Source organism: Choloepus didactylus (genome assembly GCF_015220235.1).
Source record: "Choloepus didactylus isolate mChoDid1 chromosome X unlocalized genomic scaffold, mChoDid1.pri SUPER_X_unloc1, whole genome shotgun sequence".
In the NCBI taxonomy this organism is placed as follows: domain Eukaryota; kingdom Metazoa; phylum Chordata; class Mammalia; order Pilosa; family Megalonychidae; genus Choloepus; species Choloepus didactylus.
This window is the reverse complement of record NW_023637621.1, coordinates 1,700,874-1,724,843: the sequence shown is the minus strand read 5'-3', so window position 1 is coordinate 1,724,843 and position 23,970 is coordinate 1,700,874. Positions and strand designations below refer to the sequence as shown.

The 23,970-nt window shown below is 40.4% G+C and overlaps 1 protein-coding gene across 1 annotated transcript; it reads right to left on the bottom strand.

Moving 5' to 3' along the window:
- Positions 1–1,671: 1,671 nt before the first annotated feature.
- Positions 1,672–23,813, bottom strand: RPS4Y1 (ribosomal protein S4 Y-linked 1). Its single transcript, XM_037824593.1, is given in 7 exon segments — positions 1,672–1,743; positions 1,745–1,774; positions 3,182–3,339; positions 19,579–19,678; positions 19,681–19,752; positions 23,136–23,233; positions 23,756–23,813. Coding segments are annotated over 7 exon segments (588 nt in total).
- Between the last annotated feature and the right edge of the window lie 157 nt (positions 23,814–23,970).

The window sequence follows — 23,970 nt, the reverse complement described above, 5'->3', positions numbered from 1 at the left end:
TTTGAATATTTTAATGTGTTAAGTCTGAAATTCATCCGAGTCTTTGTTCCTTAGGTACGTATTTGGCCAGTGATATGGTGGATTTCCTTTAAAGCCACAAGTTAAGAAAAAAACAAATGAATGCAGGATACTCTTCACAGTCTTTGCAAATTGGCTTTGTGTTGACAGGCACCCTCCTTCTGTTTATCCCTTTTAAGAGGTTCTTGAACATTGCAGATCTTGTAACAAATGACGGGTGAATTACATACCAAAAATACCATGCAAAAATACTGTCCTTTATAATTACTTATGAGGCTACCTTTATTGAGACCTTTTCTGGAAGCCAAAATTTTCATAATTATTCATAAAAATCTGATTTACTTAAAAGGGGGGGACAATTTAGCTTTTCTGTTTAGTATGTTTGTTCTTGGACTTTATGTAAGAATCACATTTCTGTGCACTTTTCATTGAACCAGTTTGAGATACATGTACCAAGCAATATATACCACACATACAACAATGCGTATGACCACATTTATAAGAAATTCTTATCATCTCAGGGCATCTGCATGCTACTTCTGATTTAAACTTTGTCTACTTTGGGGCCAGATTGCTTTTAAAATCAAAAATTTCTAACAATTTACATAACTTGAAGATTTCCTAATCCAGATTAGAAAGTAAGTTGATTTTAAATAATACTAGAATTTTAAACTTGCTTTTCTAGCCTCATTCAGAATTACGAAAAGACACTAATTGATATAGCTTATGTTCTTTCCTGCCCATTTAGAAGGTCATTTTGCAGGTAAGCCTCTGCTGTCATATTTATTTGAAGCTGTTAATTTTTCACTCATTTTATAAATATATTAGAGGCTAGAACACACTGTTTCGTGCTTGAACTATGTTTCATATATAAAACATATTTAAAATGAAGTGTGTTTTGTAATCTTCTAATATTCATGCCCTTTAAATGGAAGTGCCAAGTAAAAGCAGAACTAGAAAGCCTGCTTAAATTAATCTGAACTGATACATAGTTGGCCCACAAAGTGTAAGTCCCTAACTCTATTTTTCAAGACACTTTTTTCTAATTAAAATCTTTGGGAATGAAAAAATTTTTTTCATATTACTAAAATATTGTCCTTTGTCCCACACTGAAATTCAGTGATAGTACAAAAACAATGGTAGTTGGGAGGCTGCTGGGTCACGACCAAGCAAGGATCAGGACATTAGCACCTAACTAAATTCATCATTTGTAATCTTCACCACCATGTACTCTCAGTCAAAACTAATAAGCAGACAATAAACTAGTGTCACTGAAGAATGCCCTGATGGAGCAGTAAAATTTATGAATCTGATTAAATCCTTAACCCACAAGAACACACTATGTGGGACCCAGAGTTCTGTGAATGTTAAATTCTCTCAGCCTGCCAAAAATGCCATGTGCTTTCTGCACTCAGCTTTGTTCTGTCCATGGAAAGGGTGAGGGTACATGTGTGGGGAAGGGAAGAAGGAAAATGAAAAGGTTTATTTCCTGGAAGATCAAAGGAAGTATGTGTGGTATTCCCAGAAGTTCTGAAGATGGTGCTAAGACCATTTTCAAAAATTAAAGCCCCCAAACCTCACTATTATCCACAGGAAACAAACTACATTAGGACATCAGAACTCCTTTGTTTATTTGAACAAAGAAACACTAGTTTAGCCAGTGCTGTGTTTGGCTGTCAGCCACTTATCTCTCTCTTCAGCAATGGTAAGGCAAATGCCCTTTCCTCAGGGGCAGGGAAATCCAAGGTTTATTACCCTGCAATACCGGGGATAAAATAAACAAATGAGCAAACAGAGGAAGGGAGGAAAGGGAAAGAGAGAAAGAAAAACAACCACAACAAAACAAGCAGCTGTCCTTGCTAGTGAGCATGTACTGGAATGCACTAAACAGTATTTCTTCACACATGGTTCTTGAGAGGTTGCCTGTCCCTCACAGCCACACCCCTAACAAATGCATCCAGGTCCCAACAGGCAAGCAACTCCCCACTCTGTTAGGCTGCTGACTGCACAGGTCTTTCTGCTGCTATTCTGCATGAAACAACCAACCATTAGTATCTGGTGAGCACCTTCTTATGGGATGTGCTGAAGGTGTTCAAAAGACAAGGCCTTACAGTTCAGAAGAGAAATCTGGGCTCCCTATCATCAGTTATAAGGACATCCCGTACATCCCATCACTCCCATCCAATCCTCACCCTTCAGTTGAAGATGCAAAATAAAACTTAAGAGAGTAAAAATGGCCAGCTCACAGTGTTGGCAAGTGGCACCGCCAAGATGTAGCCAGTATACTACCTCCCACTCACCTCAGTACCATAAGGTCTCTCAGGTATTCCTAAGGGCTGTCAGGCTGCCTGAGAGTAAGGTGCCACTCCCAAAGTTAATAGCCTGATAAAAAGGTTTTACTTTTCTTTTTATCCTTCACCTTGTGAGTAAAACTGGGCTGTACCAGGATCACATATCAGGGCTGTTTAACAGTTCAGAGGAGGGAGAGGAATCTGAGAGCGCTCCCACTGCTAGACCAGTTTCAGTTCCAAGTGACACTGAAAGTAGCTCACTCTCATCTAAGGATATACCACATGGTTCCACAGAGGTGCTCTCCCACTGAAAAGTTCTCAAAAGGCATCAAAGCAAGTCCACTTTGAGGGAAGAAGAACATTAACAAGCAGCATGTGTTCTCTAAATGCTCTCCACCTCACGTAAACATCTCACTCACAGACCCTGCATCAAGTCTGTTAGGTATGGTGGCATCAAAGTCCCCACTGACTCCATTTGCACTGATGTGCTATACAGGTGAGGCCTCTGAGAGTTTAATAGAGTTAACAAGAACACCAAAGTAAAGGGCCTGGTGCTGCAAGGATTTCAACCCCTAACCTACAGATCAGCTCAGCCCAGCACACACAAGTGCTGTAGCACTGGAAAAGTTGTGAGGTTGAATTAACCTTACTAGTTACAGCATACTGCTTGTTCCTCATGCCTGACGGAGGCAGGGGTCTGGGGCTCACTTTCTTCCTGGTCTGCAACTCCAAAGAAAGAGCTTGCTGCATTCTGGGCAGTAAAACAGGGTAAGGAAAAAAAAAAAAAGAATCCCAGAAGGGGATGCATATTTTTACTTCTTAAGGTAGAATTTTTATTAGAAAGGAGTGAAAGAAGAGACTGGAAATCTTACTTTGCCAATGGCGAAAATGTTGGACAGCCTCATGGCAAAGCAGTTCCTACTGGCATCCTTCACATGTACTACACCAATAGAATCAGAATGTTTGTCTCTGTTGGTGATGACACCAATGTGGCTGAGGCTGGCCCCACCGATCACCATGCATGCATTGCCTAGAGGGAAAGGAAAACAAAAAGGACATGGGTCATCTAAAATAAGAGGGATGCTGCCCTTACAACCAATTTTACAACAAAGAGGAGTTAGTCAGGAAAGAATACAGACAGTGTATGGGCATCATTGCAAAAAGCTTAATTTCATTGTTACAGCCACTGCAGCTTTGAAGAACTCTTGTGTTACTGGGTAAACCAATGTTAACTAGTGAATCTGACTGCAGCAAACAGTTGAAGGGTTTTTGAGGATTGTAAGATTTTTTAAACTATTAGCAACTCCTGCGTTCTGTGACCAATGAAAATTCTTTAGGTTGAGTAAATAATCATTTGAGGGGAGAGTGGCAGGGTGGTGGTGCACAGGGAGCAGAGGTAGGAAAAAGAAAGCAGAGCAGAGTGGGAAGAACTGAAAAGAGAGAGACAGAAAAATTCTCATCATTGGAGAGATTAAATATTGAGATGCTCTTAACTGAGCTGCAGTTAATCCAATCCTATGTACATTTCTGTCCTTTCTTCCAGATGCATTTACTGATTAGTGGTTGGGTCTTTGAGTGTACCCAGTGGTGTTGGGCACATAATCTGGTTAAATCTGTCTCACCTGTTTTGGTGGCTATACTTTAAAAAACAAATGAAGCTCACATGATCATCTCAGTTCACACCTGTTGCAGGACAGTGTCTCTACTGAGGAATCTAATAATGAAAACCCTGACTTTTCACTCTACAGGGATCAGACAGCTGAGGAGCCTTGCTGCTCTCATCTATCACCTGATGCCTTCTGCTCCAGTCATGAAGAAGCAGTTATTCCTTCTATGATAGAAGCCTGTTTAACAGAACTTTTACCCCAAAATACTCACGTACAATTTCCAAATGACAGAAGGTGGAAAAGCCTTACTGTAATAACTGGGTCAGATAGTTCATATCCCTCAAGTTCTTTAGTAGAAAGTTGTAACTGATGGAGAAGCTAAACAGTTAAAAACTGTATATTTTAGGGAAAGCAAAAAACCCCTCTCAACCTTCTTAGTTATAGATAACATGTAACCAACTTGTCCTCCATGTAAAAAGAAAACAGAATAGGGCTGTAGCTGTTCCTTCAATCAAAAATAAATCATAAGTAATGTAACAAGGCTGAATTCAGTTTTGATCAAAGTATGCTTATCAATGATCTAATGGTTAAACTAATTATAGAATGAAATAAGAAAACTACACCAATAAGTTAGAATAGTATAAGTGATCTCTCTTCTAATTTTTAGTTTTCACATAAGTAAAGAAGATGTTACATTGTTCTTACAGAAGTCATAGCTTAATCACCAGAAATGTTTTCAGTAAAGTTTTGCAGAAAGCCAAGGCTAAGTTTGAATCTCTAATATACCCTCCTTTGTTCTTGATTCACCTGCAGTTCATTGTGCAAAATATTCAAGATTAAGTCTGAAATCTCTGATTGTGTGGTGAATCATTCATTCATTTGTGGTTCACCACCTGTGGTTCACCACCTGTAGTTCAAATACAAAAACAGAATATAATTTAATTAAAAGTATCCTAAATCAGAGGCTCTACACATTCTCTGTAACTTAGACTGGAGGGGTCTTCTGATCTCATACTCAGCTGCAACTGAAAGGGGCAGAAGTCCCCAGGCTTGGTAAGGTATCAACTTACTTTTACATTGTAAACTTGTTCCTTTTACCGTTCAGTGTTCCTTTAGTAAATACATGTTGAATCTGAATTCTTGTCTTGAGTGCTCTTTTTTTTTAAACTATTATCTGATCCTATACTCTTATATGATGCACATCATTTGATGAAGCACAAACCAACTGAATCATGACCTGATAAGTCTCAGGCCTTTTCTAATGGGGATCACAGGCTTGGGGTATAAAGAGATGAACCCATGACAAGCCAAAAACTTACCTGGAAAATCAAGCACCCTTTCTTCATAAACACATGGAGAAAAATAGGAAGAGAAGGGAACATCCTCAACGTGACAAAGTGCACATATGAAAAACCCACAGCTTACATCATCTTGGTGAAGGACTGAAAGCTTTCCCCCTAAGATCAGGAATCAGGAAAGGATGCCCACTATCACCACCACTGTTTAATACTGTACTGGAAACAGTAGCCAGCACAATAAGGCAAGAAAAAGAAATAAAGGCACACAAATTGGGAAGGAAGAGGCGAAACTATTGCTTCCCACAGATGACATGATCCTACACACAGAAAATCCAGAAGAAACCACAGGAAAGCTACCAGAGCTATCAAGAGAATTCAGCATAGAGGCAGGGTACAAGAGCAACACACAAAACCCAATGGTGTTTCTACACACCAGCAATGAATGATACGAAAAGGAAATCAGGAAAACAATTCCATTTACCACAGCAACTAAAAGAACACCTAGGAGTAAATTTTAAACAAGATGTGAAGGACTTATATTCAGAAAACTAAAATCACCACTGTAAGAAATTAAAGACCTAAATCCTAAACACAAGGAGACATACTCCATCACTTAACAGATAGGAAGACTTAATATCATTAAAATGTCGATTCTACCCAAAGTGATTTTCAGATTTAACACCAGCCACCCCCCCCCCCAAAAAAAAAACCCCAAGAGCCTCCTCTGCAGAAATGGAAAAGCAAATCCTCAAATTCAAATGGAAGGGCAAGGGACCCTCGAATAGCCAACACCATCTCAAAAAACGAAGAACAAAGTTAGCGAACTCACATGTCTTGGCTTTAAAACTTACCTATTAGAAAGCTATACGTATCCAAACAGTGTGGGTACTGGCACAAGGACAGACAAACAGATACGAAAGAATAGAACTGAGAGTGCAGAAGTAAACCTCTGTGCCTATGGCCACCTGGTTTTTGATGAGGAAGCGTACTCCACTCAATGGAGAAAGCAGCTCATTAAGTCTCTTCATTGAAGGGTCCTGGGAAAATGGAATATCCACATGCAAAGCAATGAGGCTGGACTCCTACACCACAAGCAAAATTTAATTAAAATGTACCAAGAACCTAAATATAAATTTTCAAACTAGGAACTTTTAGAAGAAAATACAAGGAATTATCTGCAGGTCCTTGCATCAGGTAATGGACTCAGACTCTACACTGAAAGCACAAGAAACAAAAGAAACAAGGAGGTGAACCGGACTTCATCAAAATGAAAAACTTTTGTGAATCCTAAAGGACATTATCAGGAAAGTGAAACAGAAAGGGAGAAAATATCCGTATAGTCTGGCAAACCCACTTCTAGGTATGTACCCCAAAGAAATGAAAGCAGGGACTCAGACAGATATCTGTACATCAATGTTCATAGCAGCATTATCCACAATAGGTGAAAGGTGCAGTGACCCAAATGTCTACCAGCAAATAAATGGGGCAACACAATGTGGTACCAACATACCATGGAATATTAGTCACCTTTAAAATGGAATGCAGCTGACAAGCCATTACATGGATGAACCTTGAAGACATGATCAGTGAAATAAGTGTGACCACTTAAACTGGTAAAAAGTATGAGACCACTTAACAGTATGCTTGGGAGTGGCTGAGATGAGAAAGTTTACAACATGAGTTTCAACAATATATTTAAAAAGAGCAACCATAGGAGAGCTAAGATGGTGACATAGAGAAAAGTAGAAGCTAAGTAGTCCCCCTGGAACAACTGAAAAAAAAAACAGAAACAACTAGTAAATAATCCAGAATAACTGCAGGGGGACAAACAAGACCATCCACTCATCATACACCAACTTGAATTGGGAGGAATGCCTGAGATCACAGCATAATACCTGGAAGTAAAAACTGCAGACCCCTGCCCCCACAGCCCGAGCTACAAAGCCTCATCATGCCAGAGAGACGCTCTCTCCCAGCAAGCAAATATAGCTCAGCTGAGCTCCAACTGGGGTTTTAATTAGCGAGGCTGAACTGCTCACTATAAGGTATGAATCCCCAACAAGCAGACAGAGGCTTTGGGTGACAACTGACCTTGGAGAGCCAGAGGGTTGCCTCAGACTAGCTCTGAAAGGGACTTTCTTTTCCCTTTCTGGCTCAGTGGAGAAGACCCAGACAAGACAGAGAGAGACCACTGAAACGCTAATGACCTCCCCCTAGGGGTTCTATCTTCTCTAAGAGGAAAGGGGTGGGGCCCAGCTCTACCACCTTCCTTCCATTCAGAACCACACCCCAGAGCCTGGGGAAAAACAGCCGCATCTCCTCACACCAGTCAAGAATTACAGGCTAACAGGTGCCACCTCCTGGGCAGAAAAGCACAGTGACCTGAGGCATCACAGGATGGAGCAATTTTCTAAGACCCAACCTCAGGGAAACCAGATACTGAATATTTCTTCCTTCTGGGACCTGAGCCCATTCTGGCCTGGGAAGACCTGACTGGGGTAACCAAGGAAACCATGCCTAGGAAACAGAAAACTACAACCTACTCTAAGAAAACAGAAGTTATGGCCCAGTCAAAGGAACAAACTTACACTTAAACTGAAATACAGGAATTGAAACAACTAATAATAAGTCAATTCAAAAAGTTTAGGGAAGATACAGCGAAAGAGCTGAACCATATAATGAAAACACAGGACGTACATAAAGTAGAAATTGAAAGTTCAGAAAACCAACTGGCAGAATCTACAGAAATGAAAGGCCCAACAGATGAAAGACACAATGGAAACAAACAATAGCAGATCTCAAGAGGCAGAAGAAAACACTCAGGAACCAGAGAAGAAGGCACCTGAAAACCTACACACAAAAGAACAGATAGAGAAAAGAATGGAAAAACAGAGCAACATCTCTGGGAACTTAAAAACAAAGCAAAAAAGCAAGAATTTACATGTCATTGATGTCCCAGAAGTAGAAGAGAAGGGAAAAGGGGCAGAAGCAATAAAAGAGGAAATAATCAATGAAAATTTCCCATCTGTATGAAAGACAGAAAACTACAGATCCAAGAAGTACAGAATACCCAAAACAGAATAGATCTGAAAAGGCCTACACCAAGAAACTTAATAATCAGATTATCAAACATCAAAGATAGAGAATCTTAAAAGCAGCAAGAGAAAAGCAATCTGTCACATACAAAGGAAGCTTGATAAGACTATGTGTGGATTTCTCAATAGAAACCATGGAGGCAAGAAGAAAGTGGGGTGATATATTTTAAGATATTGAAAGAGAAAAACCACCAACCAAGAATCCTATATCTGGCAAAACTATCCTTCAGATATGAGGGAGAGCTTAAAATATTCTCTGACACACAGATGATGACAGAGTTTGTGAACAAGATACCTGCTCTACAGGAAACGCTAAAGGAAGCACTGCAGACAGAAAGGAAAAGACAGCAGTGAGAGGTTTGGAAAACAATTTTGGGAGACAGTAGCACAGCAATAAGTACACGGAACTTATTGTGACTGCGAATATGGCTGAAAGAGGAAAGATGAGACCATGTGGGACACCAGAACAAAAGACAAACAATAAAGACTGGGACTGTGTAACTCAGAAACCTAGGGTGCTCAACAATTATAATAAAAGATATAAATATATTATTACATGAGTTAGAAAAATGAATGTCAACATTGCAAGGTGTTAAAAATAGGGTGGGATTGGGGGCAAAATACAATCAATGCAAACTAGAGGACAGAATTAACAGAAGCATTGTATTATGCTTTCTTTAATGTAACAACGGCAATACACCAAAGCTAAATGCTTATGGGGTGGTGGGGAACAGGGGAAGGGTATGGGACTCCTGGCACTGGTGATGTTGTCTGACTCTTTATTTTGCTTCAGGTTAGCACTATCTTTCCTTTTGTTGCTTTCTAGCTATCAAGTTTTGTTTTGTTTTGTTTTGTTTTGTTTGTTTGTTTTTGTCTCTCTTTTCTTTTGCCTGTCTTCTTTGACTCGTCCTCCAGCTTTGTGGAAGAAATGGAGATGTCCTTATATAGGGAGTGGGGATGGTACTCAATACATAAATACATGACTATACAGGGAACTAATGATTATTTACTTAGGGCGGAATGTATAGTGTGTGAACAAAACCATCTTAAAAGAAACGGGTTGATGAAGAAACCCTGAGGGCACTATACTGAGTGAAATAAGACAGACGTATAAAGGCAAATATTGCAGAGTCTCACTGATATGAACTAATTATAATATGTAAACTCATAGACATGAAATATAAGTTACCAGGTTATAGAAATGAGGCTAAAGAATGGGGAGCAGTTGCTTATTATGAGCAGAATGTTCAACTAGGGTGAACTTAAATGTTTGTAAATGGACAGGGGTGCTAGTAACATGTTATGAGAATAACAGTGATGAAAGGTGTGTGAAGTTAGTGGAAAGGATAAGCTCAGAGTCATGCATGTCACCAGAAGGAAAGTTAGAGGTTAAAAGATGAGAATGTATAAAATAGTGAATCTTGTGGTGGACAATGTCCATGATTAACTATACAAATATTAGAAATCTCTCTCATGAACTAGAACAAATGTATGTCATGATAACTAGAAGTTAATAATAGAAAGGCATATAGGGAAAAAATATATACCTACTGCAAACTATATATTACAGTTGTAGTATTTTAACATTCTTTCATCAACAGTAACAAATGTACTATACCAATACTATGAATCAATAATGGAGAGGGTGTGGTTAGGGGTATGGAGGATCTGAGTTTCCGTTTGTTTTTTTTTTTGTCTTTACTTCTTTTCTGGAGTAGTAAAATGTTCTTAACAATCGAAAAAAAATTAATTGTGGTGATGGATGCACAGTTGTATGGTGGTGCTGTGGGCAACTGATGGTACACTTTGGATCTTTGGCTAGTTGTATGGTATCTGAACAATCTCGATAAAAAAATAAAAAAAAATAGATTGGGGTGCTGAATGCACAACTATATGATGATACTGTGGAACAGCTGATTGTACACCATGGATGACTGTATGATACATGAATATATCTCAACAAAACCGAATGTTTAAAAAAAAGATATTAAGGGACACATTTAGGCCACATACACAAAAAAAGAGCAACCAAAAAGCCAATGACAACTAAAGGCAATGCATGATCCTGTAATGGATTCTAATAATGGGAGAACATGCCTTAAAGGACATTATTGGGATGAAGAAAAACACATGGAATACAGACAAAAAGCTTTACATCAATGTTGAAGTTCAACTTGCTAACGGTACTTTAGTGGTTAGACAAGTGAATATCCTTGTTCTTATGAAATGTATGTAGAAGTATTGAGCAAGTTCAAAGGGCACTACATATATTACCGTATCTGTGTGGTGACTGTATCAAAATGTAAAGTTAGGCAGGGCTCCCCTAAGGAACTGGAGAATAATGTGGAAATGTGGGGCTTCCCTGCCTGGGCTATTACTGATATTCTCACCATCACTGAGGACTAACAGTTTAGTAAGACGCACCCTTAATCTTGGGACTTGCCCTTAAGAAGCTTCTTACTGCAAAGGAGAGGTTGAGCTAACTTAAAATTGTGTCTAAGAGTCTCCTCCAGAGAACTTCTTTGTTGCTCCGATGTGGCCTCTCTCTGTCTAAGCCCACTTGGCAGGTGAACCCACTACCCTCTCCACTATGTGTGACATGACTCCCAGGGATGTACATCTCCCTGACAATGTGGGACATGACTGCTGGGAATGAACCTGGACCCAACACCTTGGGATTCAATCTTCTTGACCAAAAGGGGGAAGAGAAGAGAAACAAAGTCAAGTTTCAGTGGTGGAGAGATTTCAAATGGAGTCAAGAGGTCACTCTGGAGGGCATTCTTATGTCCCACATATATATCCCTTTTTAGTTTTTAGAGTATTAGAATAGCTAGAAGGAAACACCTGAAACTGTCAAACTGCAACCCAGTACCCTTGATTCTTGAAGACGATTGCATAACTATGTAGCTTACATGGTGTGACTGTGTGATTGTGACAACCTTGTGGCTCACACTCCCTTTATCAGGTGTATGGACAGATGAGTAGAAAAACAGGAACAGAAAACTAAATGAAAACTAGGGTGGGATGGTGGGGGTGGAATGCTTTAAGTGTTCTTTTTTATTTTAACTTTTATTCTTATTTTTATTGTTTTTGGAGTAAGGAAAATGTTCAAAAATTAATTGGGGTGGTGAATGCACAAGAATATAATGGTATTGTATACCATGGATGATTGTATGGTATGTGGATATATCTCAATTATATATTAAAAAAAAAAAAGTTAAGTTAGCAGACATGGTATCTGGGTGAGTGGAATATATTGGGAGTTTAAAATTATTTCAAAATAAGAAGTTTAAAAACAACAATTTCATAGGTGGGACACAGGTAGGAGGCATACAACCAAGAGGTCACAACAATTTCTACTACAAAAAAAACAAAACAAAACAAAAAAAACCCTAATTACTGAGAACTGAAACAGAAACATCCTTTTAGAATGCAAGTATGGCAAATCAGAAACAACAGGTTACCTTGTATGACACACCTCTGATTATACCCTTTTGCAGTTCTTTTTAAAAACTTCTGAAACAATTAGACAAGTATTCAAAATCTCCCACCCAGATACCCATGCCCGCTTACTTATAACATTTTGCTACCATGAAGATTTTGTCACACACGTCTCCTCCTTGAAATTGCTAAGTACTTCATGTACGTTTCCTAAGAACAAGGATGTCCATTTGCGTAATCACCTAAAGTATCAACCTGAATTCATCTTTACCTCCACTGCCCCACACTGGGTCATTGTGAAACAAATGCCTGACACCAAATCATTTGAACCTGACCTATTTCAACAAGCTCCTCTGAAAAGTAACTCTGTAATGGTTGCTAGATCTCTTTAAGTCTCTACTAATCTGTGTTTTCCTCTCTGCCTCTCTGCTGATCCACCAAAGTTTGACTCTATTATTGGCAAGAATACATCATGGGCAGTATTGTGTATTGCCAGCAGGAGCACATGTTTAGTTATCTCTTTTGCTGTCATGTTGAAATCAATCAGTAGGTTTAGGTGCCATAAGCATGACTTATCCAGTTGCAAAATGGGAAGACTTAAACTCTAACACTTATGAAGTACTGTCTAAAATACCAGGAGCTCAGAGACAAGATCCATTGGTGAAATGATGTGACAATTCCAGGCTGTGTGGCATCCAACAAGACAGCCAACCCAGACCCTTTAAAAACAATCTTCACTACCATGGAAGATCCCCAAACAAACCCAACAGCAGAGGGACACTTTCACATTAAAAGAGGTCCAAAGATATCACAACACACTATAACGTGAAGAACTCTGGCTGGTTCTTGGACCTGGATGGGTGAGGGTGCATGTACAAGGAGGCAATGTGGACAGAGAGAAACAGAAACAGAGAGCAATGAAACAAAGCGCTAACAAGCATGGCATGTTGGCAGAAAATAAATTGCCAATGCCTTTTGCCCTTGTTCTATTCTTTCAGCTTTTCTAGGGAAAATATTTTACTTCCTTAGCACATAAGATAGTGGCAAGCTCTGTGTATGAACCCTGGTCAGGAGAGTCTGGAGGAAGGTAAAAGGCAAAACAAATCCATAGGTATCTTTTCTTGGCCAAACCTTTCCTTCATCTTTCACCTCTTGTCCTTTGGTACAAGGAGTAAGATCTAAAATTTACCACACCCAAAAGACAAAGTTCTTCTCTCCATGATGAACTTGTAGCCACAGGCATTTATCTAGCTGAAGATTCACTAAAGACACTGGGCTAACTGATGCAGCCCACAAGGTGGTCACACCAGTGCTTTGCATCAAGAACCCACTGCAGGACCCAGGACCACCTAGTGTAAGAAAGGAATAAGTTTCGTTTTCACACAGAGACAGCATGGAATAAGGGAAATGGAGGCAAAACCAGTTTAAACAAGCCCCAGACAAAGAGAAGAGAGAATCTGCCTGCTCCTTATATGGAAAAGTGACCATAGTTACTGGAATGTAAAGAGATATGAGGTAATATCAAAGGCGGGAACTCACAGCAAAAAAATAAAAATTTGGGGGGGATAGGCTGATCAGTTCAAAATCTCAATAATGAGCTAGTTGGCTCTCTGGGATAGGCTGTACAAATTAAAATCTCAAAGGATGAATTAGTTAGTGTTCTCGGATAGGCTGTAACCTCTGTAGTACCCAGTCAATGGGGAAACAGGGGAGGGACTTGCGAATTAGGAGTAGGAGATTTAAAGATTGCCATTCTCTTCCTCTGGCGCTCCAGCCTTCCTTCCATGTGTTTGGCTGGACGCCCTATCTTGCAAGATCGTAAATAAATTCTTTTCTCCTCCAGAACCGAGAGAGCATTTATTCCTTTACAGGTACCACTTTATTTCCGACAACTTGGGGGCTCGTCCGGGATCCGAAGCTTCGGAGGGGGACCCCCGAGGTGGACAAAGGGAAGGCGCGCCCCGCTGATTGAGCGGTCTCGGACTCCGCCATTGGGGGCCCATCTCCGGCAGCTAAAGGGCCTGAGACCAGACGCTTGGATCTGCCAGTTGTGGATGAGAAAAGGGGGAAAAGAAAAGGCCTGCCTCTGGTCAATCAGGCAACTCCGTGCATGGACCAAGGTAAGAAAAGAAATATTATATTACCTTGGTGGTTAAAGCATTCTGAGAGTCTGGGGCTGATCCTGAGGGAAAGATGCCCAAACAAGACTCAGAATGGGGACATTCTGATGAGCCTAGAGCTGATCCTAAGGGAAAGATGCTCAGGCAAGACTCAGAATGGGGAATAGAGGCAGTCAGCCGGCCGGGAATAAAGGGAAGGGGTACCTTTAGGGTCCCCGGGGAACATTCCTCTAAATAATCCATTGGGAAACATGTTAAAACATTGGGCTAAAAGTAGTTAGACCAAGGGAAAGGGTAAAAGAAAATGATCAAATATTATTCTTATGTTTAGACAAAAAAAAAAAAAAAGGCATTTTGCTGCCAAATATATTCTGGCCAAAATATAAGGCAGATAAGAGTTGGCTCTGTGCTGACCTCGTGTGTCATGTTAATAAATATAAACCTTTTTCCAAGGCAGAACTGAACTGTGCCATGTGCTGGCTGCAGGGAAAAAAAGAAACTAAAACCTGGGATAAGCATTCCCCCACCTTATGGTTTTCCCTCCCCCACTGGGGCGGGAACCATTAAAGCCTGGGGTTTTGGTGGAAGCAGTCTATGCCCCCAGGCAATTGGAGAGCCAGTTAATGCTGACTGCTCCAGTAATTACAACCCACCAAAAGTTAAGAAAAGAAAAAAAAAAAAAAAAAAAAAAAAAAAGATATTTCCAAAAGTTTCCGTTTCTAAAGGCTCCTAAAGAAAGGAAGGTAAGAATCATTAATAAAAAGCCTAGCAAGGCTAGCTGAATAACAATTAACTTGATTCTTAAACTCTGGTTTATGTAAATATCCCTTTCTTGGGAGAAGAAAGAGAAATGGGAAAGAGGGCGGCTATGAGAGAAAGAGAGAGACTGCATCCACCTAAAATAAAATTGGCTGTACCCATATCCCCAAAGAACGATGAAAGTTGAGGTCTGAAGTCAAGTTGTCTCAGGCTGGGAGAGTGGAGTGGCCCACATGCATGAAAAGGGTGAGTTTGCCCTGGGGGTTGAGGGTGGGCCTTCCGCCTCAATGCTCTAGAAAAGTTTTGCCACCTCAGGACCCAGAGGGTGGAGCACATTCCCAGGGGAATGGGAAAAGCCTGGCCGCCACCCCACTGTTCAGAGAAGGCAGAGCCTTTACCCCGAAGAGGCAGAGTCTGGGTGGCACCCCGATGTTTAAGAAGGGTGGGGCCAAAAAGGTAATCTCCCCAACATCACCCCAAGAAAAGGCTGCCACAAAAGCCTCTAAAAAGGGTTGGACTCCCACTCCCTCAAGCCCCAAGAATACAATGTCATTCTGTTAATAACTCAGACTTTAAAAGGTCAGCTATATAAAGGAATTTTAGCCTAATATTCAGAGAAGATCCAAAAATCGATGAATGGCTAAATAAGCCACTGGAGGAAATATTCAGAGTCAACAAGCCAGGGTGGAAACAGACAAAAGTGAGATAGAGAAGTAATTGGAGCAGTTTAAAAAAAAAAAAAAAGAAAAGGAGGAAGGGAATTTGTAGCATGGGGTTTGTGTGATTCTCTATTCATATACTTATGTGGGGCTAAACAGGTATTAATAAATACATTTACATATTTTAGTGTGCTGTGTAATTAAGTCTAAGGCATGTGGAAGCTACATTTAAAGTCCCTTAATGTGTGTATCAGGGTATACAGGAAGTTATATACACATTTTTTAGGACTGTGTTTGGATGCATTCTGAGAGTTAAAACTTCATGAATCTAATGGGAGTTTAAGTTGTATGTTTACACAGGAATGCAGGATAGTTGTATCTGTATGTAATATAATTACGTAGGAGTCTTTCAAACTGTGGAAGTTTGTCAGTGTGTAATTTAAAACTTGGCAAAAATTTCCTGTGTACTCATCTATAGTAAACTGAAGCTATTTCTTTGTGTCTTTATAGCGTATACTAGTTTGTGTGTACTCTAAAACTGGGCAATTGTGTGCAGTTTCACAATAGTGTGAAAAGTGAAAAAAAAAAAGTGAGAAAAACTGTGTAGAAGTTTTCTATGTATGTGTAACAGTAGTGTATTGGCTATACATGCTTGTAAATGGGAATGTATGTCTGTTTCGTATGGTTATGAGTGTGTATATAAGTTATATGTGTCTGTGTTCCAGATATATGAGACTGTGTATTCTTGTAAAAAGCAGAATATTTTTTCTGATATATTTTGGGCAAAAGCAAAAGGTCCATACTCAAAGTGCAAGTAAATGTTCCTATAAAAGGGTTTAAGGTTCACTAAAGCTGGATTAAACAAACTTAGAACAGTGAATGGTTCATATCTCTTCCCAGGTCTCCATTTGGTAATGCCAGGTTGCTATCTTAAAACTGAGTCTAATAAGAATAAAGACACCACATATATTATCAAATACTACACACCAAGGCTTGTCCTCCTCTCCCTGGAGAGTGGGTTTTTACTCATCTAGCAGCAAAACTTATGTGTATGTTCAGGGTATGCATATATGTAAATCACGTATATTCAAGCATCACTAAACTAGGTGTACTAAAAACTGAATTTTAAGTTGGCATTTAAGAGTGGTAAACCTTTTTATGTTCATTAATCTTAGGTTATTGTAAATTATTGTTGTCCTTTAGTCTAATTGTTCTAGCCTGAAATGTTGGTAAGTTCTTGCTGCTCTTCATGCACATGACTTCAGGAGTGTCTGTACCTAAAGCAGGTATTAGCAGTTTTACACTAGGGGAGTCATTAGAGGGGTGCAAGCCATGTATAATTTAATACTTAGGCAATTACAAGGTGTAGGCCTTTGGTTTTTGGTTTGCCTTTCCCCAGGAGGACTGGAGAGCTCCCCTCCCTAGACACAAAGGATCTTTTTCTTAAGAATTATATACTGGCCTTGTCTTCTACTTTATCATCTCTCAGGCACCGTGGACTGCTGGCTCAGACCCCGCCTCTTGAATTTGCTGCCCATCAACATCAGCCTGGCAGCTGGGTTCTGATCCAGTCGTGGAAAGAATCCAAACTTCAACCGATCTGGGAAGGACCCTATCAGGTCTTGCTGACAACTGAGACGGCAGTCCAAACGGCAGAAAGAGGCTGGACTCATTACACACGAGTGAAGGGACTGGTGCCTGAACCAGACGATAAGTATCCAGCAACTCAACCTGAATCCTGGAAAGTGACTCCTACCTCAGATCCCCTAAGGATCACTTTAAATAGGCAACAGTTGAAGGAACATACTAGAAGGGAGGAAGGGCTGGATTAAACCCTATGTTTGCATTGTGCTCTGTGTATAGCTTAATGATGAAATTGCTTATGCTGATCATAATGTTCTATATTCAAGGAGTAACAGGTTCTGCTAAGCTGGTTATAAGTGTAGTCAAAGGCTTAAAGTCTCAAACTGTACAATTTAATGTTTGTCAAGTAATGAGCTGTAAAAATCTAAAACATCAGCAACAACTGAGGGAGGAATATAAGCATTTATGTAAGCAGACTGTTCAAATAGAAAGCAAGATTGTTGGGGGAGAACATTTGAGAGTATAACTTATGAGACACCTAACCCCTGTTATTCTTGGAATACTGCTTGGTGGACCACACAGCATGAGGGATGGGTCTTACCCAGGTTGGAGGAAAAACCATTAAGGGAAACTTGGCTGGAATTTAACTCTCCAGTTCAAATTGACCCCAAGGTCATTAGAATACTTAAGGCCAAAGACTTAAAGCAAATCACAGAAATAGAGACAGGTTATGGAAATACAAATGCCTGGGTAGAATGGGGCAAACATACCATCCAGAGTCTAAACAGAAGTGACTGTTATGCTTGTACAACCAAACAACCCACTGTTCAGATTATGCCCTTCCCCTTGGGGATGAAAAAGCATGAAAGGGAGTTTAAACGTATAACACTCCTCTTTCAAAATGCTACTACTGGTGAAAGTTGTAGTACGTTGTCCTCCCTTTTCCCTCCAGTCCAGGAGGGAAGTGTCAAAGCCATACCAGCGTCTCACCGTGGTCCCGGAAACCACTCTGCCTGTCTCTCCAGATGGGAAGAAGGGCTCCAGGATCTTGGTACCATGGCTTTGTGTACACAGGTGTGGAATGTGAGCAAGGATAGTACTGGCAACTTCTCCAGCCTAACTATACCCCGAGCAGACCTCTGGTGGTACTGTGGGAAGGGCATCCTCTGGCCAACACTACCTGAAAGGTGGGGAGGAACCTGTGCTCTGGTTCAATTGGCTATCTCATTTACCCTGGCATTTGAAAGTACCAACCCAAGGCAAAGGAGAAAAGAAAAATGTACAAAGTGTACCTAGTCCCTTCAATAAAAAAATGTTTGTAGATAGTATAGGGGTTCCCCAGAAAGTTCCTAATGAGTTTAAAGCTAAAAATCAAGTAGCTGCAGAATTTAAATCGTCCTTATTCTGGTGGGTCACCATCAATAAAAATGTCAATCATCAGCTAAAATTTATCAACTATACCAGGGATGTCATTAAAGAAATAGCAGAACAGTTAGATGCCACTAGCCGAATGGCATGGGAAAACAGAATGGCCCTAGACATGATGCTAGCTGAAAAAGGAGGCGTCTGTGCTATAGTTGGGGGAAATTGTCGCACATTCATCCCCAATAATACCGCACCTAATGGAACTATCACCAAAGCCCTACAAGACTTAACAGCCTTATTTCAGAAACTAGAAAAGAATTCTAGCATTAACAACCCACTCACAGAATGGTTGGAAAATTGGTTCGAGAAATGAAAAGGAGTTGCAACATCTATTTTAATTTTCCTTATCATTCCAGCCAAAATGTTTATAACAGCTGGGTGCTACATAATCCCATGTGCTCAAAGGCTAGTTCAAAAACCCATCAAAACCACTAGAATCAAAAATAAGAAAGATCCCTATGATGAGGAATGTAAAAAACCCTTAGCAAATTTGGGAATCTAAAATGTGAAAACTAAAAGTGTTTAAAAAAAGAGAGGAGGGAATCTGTAAGAAAGGAATAAGTTTCGTTTTCACACAGAGACAGCATGGAATAAGGGAAATGGAGGCAAAACCAGTTTAAACAAGCCCCAGACAAAGAGAAGAGAGAATCTGCCTGCTCCTTATATGGAAAAGTAACCATAGTTACTGGAATGTAAAGAGATATGAGGTAATATCAAAGGCGGGAACTCATAGCAAAAAAATAAAAATTTGGGGAGGATAGGCTGATCAGTTCAAAATCTCAATAATGAGCTAGTTGGCTCTCTGGGATAGGCTGTACAAATTAAAATCTCAAAGGATGAATTAGTTAGTGTTCTCGGATAGGCTGTAACCTCTGTAGTACCCAGTCAATGGGGAAACAGGGGAGGGACTTGCGAATTAGGAGTAGGAGATTTAAAGATTGCCATTCTCTTCCTCTGGCGCTCCAGCCTTCCTTCCATGTGTTTGGCTGGACGCCCTATCTTGCAAGATCGTAAATAAATTCTTTTCTCCTCCAGAACCGAGAGAGCATTTATTCCTTTACAGGTACAGCTTTATTTCCGACACTAGCGACTTCCTATCTGATCACAGAAAGCCATATGTGTGGGCTGGGATGAGACAGCAGCTCAGTAAAAACATCTCAGCTTGAAACAACATCTCATTCTTAATTTTTCATGATTCAGTTCTCTCTAATGAAGAGGAAGGTGCCGATAAAACATAACTGAGAAAGAGTCAAACAGGGTAAAGCAAACCAGAAAACGTACCTGTGTCAAACTGGATAAAGTTAGTTATCTTGCCAGTGCCTAACTCAATCTCTACTGTGTCATTCACCCTGATGAGACAATCTGGGTAGCAGATAGTCCAAGAGCATTGTGAGTCACTAGGTGTGGGATTCCCTTTGAACCCACATATATCTTCCTGACTTTGCACAACTTATACTAGGACACACAGCAAGGATAAACAATTTAGAATGAAAAATAAAGCCAGCAGAAATGGTCACACAACCACTACTTCCTGTCCCATTTTCTTCAACATTTCTTCAGGAAGGGAGAGACAGGTCTAGGGAAAAATTGTGGTTAACCACTTTCACAGCTGATAAACTGCCCTACTGTGTTAGTAAGTCAGACACTGGGGAAACTCAGCTGATTTGCTTCAGAATCTTCTGATAGCTGCTGGGAGAAGGGGTGAAGTAGGGAGTACAGAGGCAGAGGTACTCAGCTGAATACATAACCTCTGGACCTTTGTCAGGGGTCAAAAAAAAAAAGCTGCTTGGCACATCTGAGTGCCCGCCTCAGATCAACCTGCCTACCATTTGCTTCTCAGATACACAGTACTTCCAACTGATAGCTCTTACCTTGCAACTCTGGGAAGATGGCTGGCTGCAAAGAGCCCCAGCAACAAACTTATCTCTACCACTGCTGAAAACATGTTTTATGATCAGTTAAAGTAAAACATGTTTTATGATCAGTTGTGTGCCCCCGGCTAGAATATTTCTGCGTACAATCTCTTCTCCCCCAGCGAGCTTTTAAGTGGCAAACTCCACTTCTGTTCTCCATTTCTCCTTGTTAATGTGTTACAAATTCTGGTGAAGCTCAAAAGCATCTACCAGCAACTGTTCCAAATGGCCCACGGAGAGTATACACCAGCCTATTTATCTAGGCAGCACTATGTTCCAGGGACACTCTTCATGGTCTGTCATGCCTTAAGTGGCCCTGTGTGTAGAAAGCCCTGCAGAAGGCTGACCTAAAACAATGCTGTAGGAGAAGAGTCAAAGCACAGCTGCCTGAAGCAAAGGTTTGCTGGCTAAGGGACATACAGTACAGCACCTAGGACCACGAGGAAATGGTATTTATCAGGGGATGAGGGTATTCAGATGTGTATAAGGCAGGGAATTCCTAGGCCCCCATGCACATGCCCAGCACAAGACGCACACAGAGTAAAGACCAGGAAGGACCTTATACTTTTGCTTTGCTTCAGGGCATTCTCCAAATGTACTGTTAGGAAGGAAAGCTCTCTCACAGCACATCTCTCCCATACTCCCTTCCTTCCTAAAAGAATGAGTTCTGAAAAGTGCCATTGGATGAACCTTAAAGACATCATGATGGATGAAATAAGTCAGACACAAAGGGATTTGATAGTGTATGATTCCATTTACAGGAAATAGCTGGAATATGCAAATTCATAGATAGGCTATTGGGGTGGGGCAAGAGAGAAAGGGAGTTACTACATAAAACATGCAGGGTTTCTCTTTGGGGCTTCTGGAAAGTTCTGGTAACAGAAAGTGATGAGGGTAATACAGCATTGTGCATGTGATTATGTGACTATTCCCCTTAGTAGTATGCTTGGGAGTAAGTGAGATGGGAAAGTTCATGTGTATATGTTTTTCTACAATTAAGGAACAGAGGGAGAGGGGGAGGGGGAAGGGGAGACAATACAGGATGATCCTGGACAGGATCTACTATTGGAGGAGAAATGTCAAAAAGAATCTTGTTGGGACATACCAGAACAACTGGAATACAGACAGAAACATTCATATCAATGATGAAGTTAATGACCCTGAGTATTGTACTTCAGGTGGTTATGTAAGTAAATATCCTTGTTCTTAGTAAATGAATATGGAAGTACTGTGTGTTCAAGGAACATGATGGATACAACCTGCTCTCAAATATTTAGAAAACTGATAACTAGATAAATAACTGGAGAGAAAGAATGATTCAGCCAATGCAGCAAAAACTTAAAAGTTGATGGACATGGGTTTCCAGGTAGGGGGATATGTTGGAGGTCTCTATGGCTGTATTACCTTTGCAATCCTCTGTAAATTTGAAGTTGTATCACGGTAAAAGGTTAAAAAATTTTATAAATGAATTTATAAACAGGCAAAAAAAGGGCAAACATGGTGGCTGGTGCACTAATTATCTGTGTGAAAAACTACCAGAAGCTTGTGATTCTCTGACCTACATACAGTCCCTGGACTGTTAACCCTTGGTTCAAGGCAAGCAGAAAAGTGCAGTGATAAAAAAATGCCCCCCAGCGCTCTTTTCAAGGAAAGAGCTAGCAAACAAACAAGCTCAACCACCACCTCTTCAAATCTTTCAGGTTCAGCACAAGGTTAGACTATCATGCTATCTAATACTTTTCTTTGCAAATACAAATTTATCATCTGAACACAAGCTTTTCTGTGGTGGCTGTAATGCCTTTTAAGATCTGAATTTGTTATAGGAGCAAAGGACCAACACCATTAAAGGTGCATTTCCACTTGTGCACATAAGAGGAAACAGGACCCATCATTCTGGATGAAAAAAGGAACCTTGCAGGATTCCAGCCCTGGTTCCTACTACATGAAAGTTGTTTCTTAGTGGAGCCACCCATAAAATCTGAATGTACCCTGCTTTGAGTGATGCTGCCCTTCCACTAACCCCAACCCCCACAGAAATTTTCCATCACTCAATTTATTATGTGGATGTGAAGACACTTGCTGAATTCCTATATAAGGACATCAATTTTGTTTTTCTTAAAAAAAAAAAAACACAGCTTTCAGAAATAAGGCAATCAAGTAAAGTAAATAAACTGGAAACAATTCCTTTCTGCATGTTTTGAAATTTACCTGCAGAATGTTGATGACATTTAGACGGCATTTGGTCACAATAAAGGTGACCAGGAATATGAGCAAAACGAGGTAAGTTATCCCAAGACTTTCAATACAGTCGAAAAAGGCATGGATGACATGGGTGATCTTGGTTCTGATACCTATAAATGTATTTAAAAAATACATCAAAAATGAATTTTAAAAAAGGAAAGAAAAGGGCAAACAGGATTGCTGGTGGACTAATTATGTGTGTGAAAAAGTGCCAGAGGCCTGTGATTCTCTAACATATCTAACATGTCAGGCAGTGCTGTTAACTGACATATTCAGTGAATCCTTACAATGAACCCATAAAAACTTTATTATCACTTCTACAGAGGAAAAAGAAACTGCTCACTCAATTAATGAATGGTGGAGCCAGGATTTTAACCCAGCCCTTTATGATTGCAAGACTCTAGACTTTTCCTAATAGAGACAGCCTGTTCCCTCGGAAAGACAGTTACCATATTGGCACCCTAACCCTAAACAGCCTCCACCATGTGAAAATGCATTCTCTTATGCATGACTGTGACAGGTTATATCCCTAGATCAGCCAAACTAACAAACAAGCAGACCCTGGGAGTCTGGAGGTAGTAAATATTCTTGGAATCTGGCATAAATTCCCTTCTACAGCCTTAGCAATAGATCTATCACTATGGGAAATGACCAAGACCAGTTAACTTCCTTCAAAGGACTTACCGTCGCCTCTTCATCTGTGATACAGTGAACAACAAAACAGCCCTTGGTGTCATAAACCAGGAGGAAATGCTTGCCTGTCTTCTCAATGCTGATGATGTCTGACCACAAACAGGTATCATGGATATTGTTAGTGTAAAGGTGCTTTTGCCTAGAGCATCTGGGACCCCATAACCTCGTTAGCCACCACAATCCTGCCAAACATCCAGTTTTCCAAATGTTAGGCTAAAAACCTAGGGAAACGCACTCAATCTGTCACCATGGGAAAAAGGGTGGACAAAACACGACGACAGAATTCCTCAGTGCATTTCCCTAAACACCCCTCTCAGCTTACATTCTTTCCAGAGAAAGTGAACCTTCTCTCCTCCCTCCTCCCAAAGCTCCAAATGCCTCTTTGGAGATCCAAAAATGGTTAAGTCATCACCAGTCAAACAAAGCAGGTAAGTTAGTTTAGCAGAAGTTGAACCTAAATTGTTGTGGGGAGAGGAATACAAGTGGGTAATTAACAAATTTACAGGGGCCTGTTTTGTTTGGAAGGTCCAGAAGCATTAGCTTTGGTAATCTAGGCTCTACACACCCCACCCCCCAACCCACATGCCCAGCAATTCAGTCACACAACTCACCTCTCCACTTTACCCTGCCCCTGCCAGGATCTCTCCAGCCTCTTCCTTGAATACACATCACGGTTGTGGCTTATGCTACATCCACAGTCTCACATCATTCCAGTCTTACAGGCTGCAACGACTTCAATGAAACTTTGCTGGAGCATCCCAACCAACCATACTTCACACTTCTTTCCTTGTCTCCTGACCGCTTGCTACATGGTACGGTCAGTTCA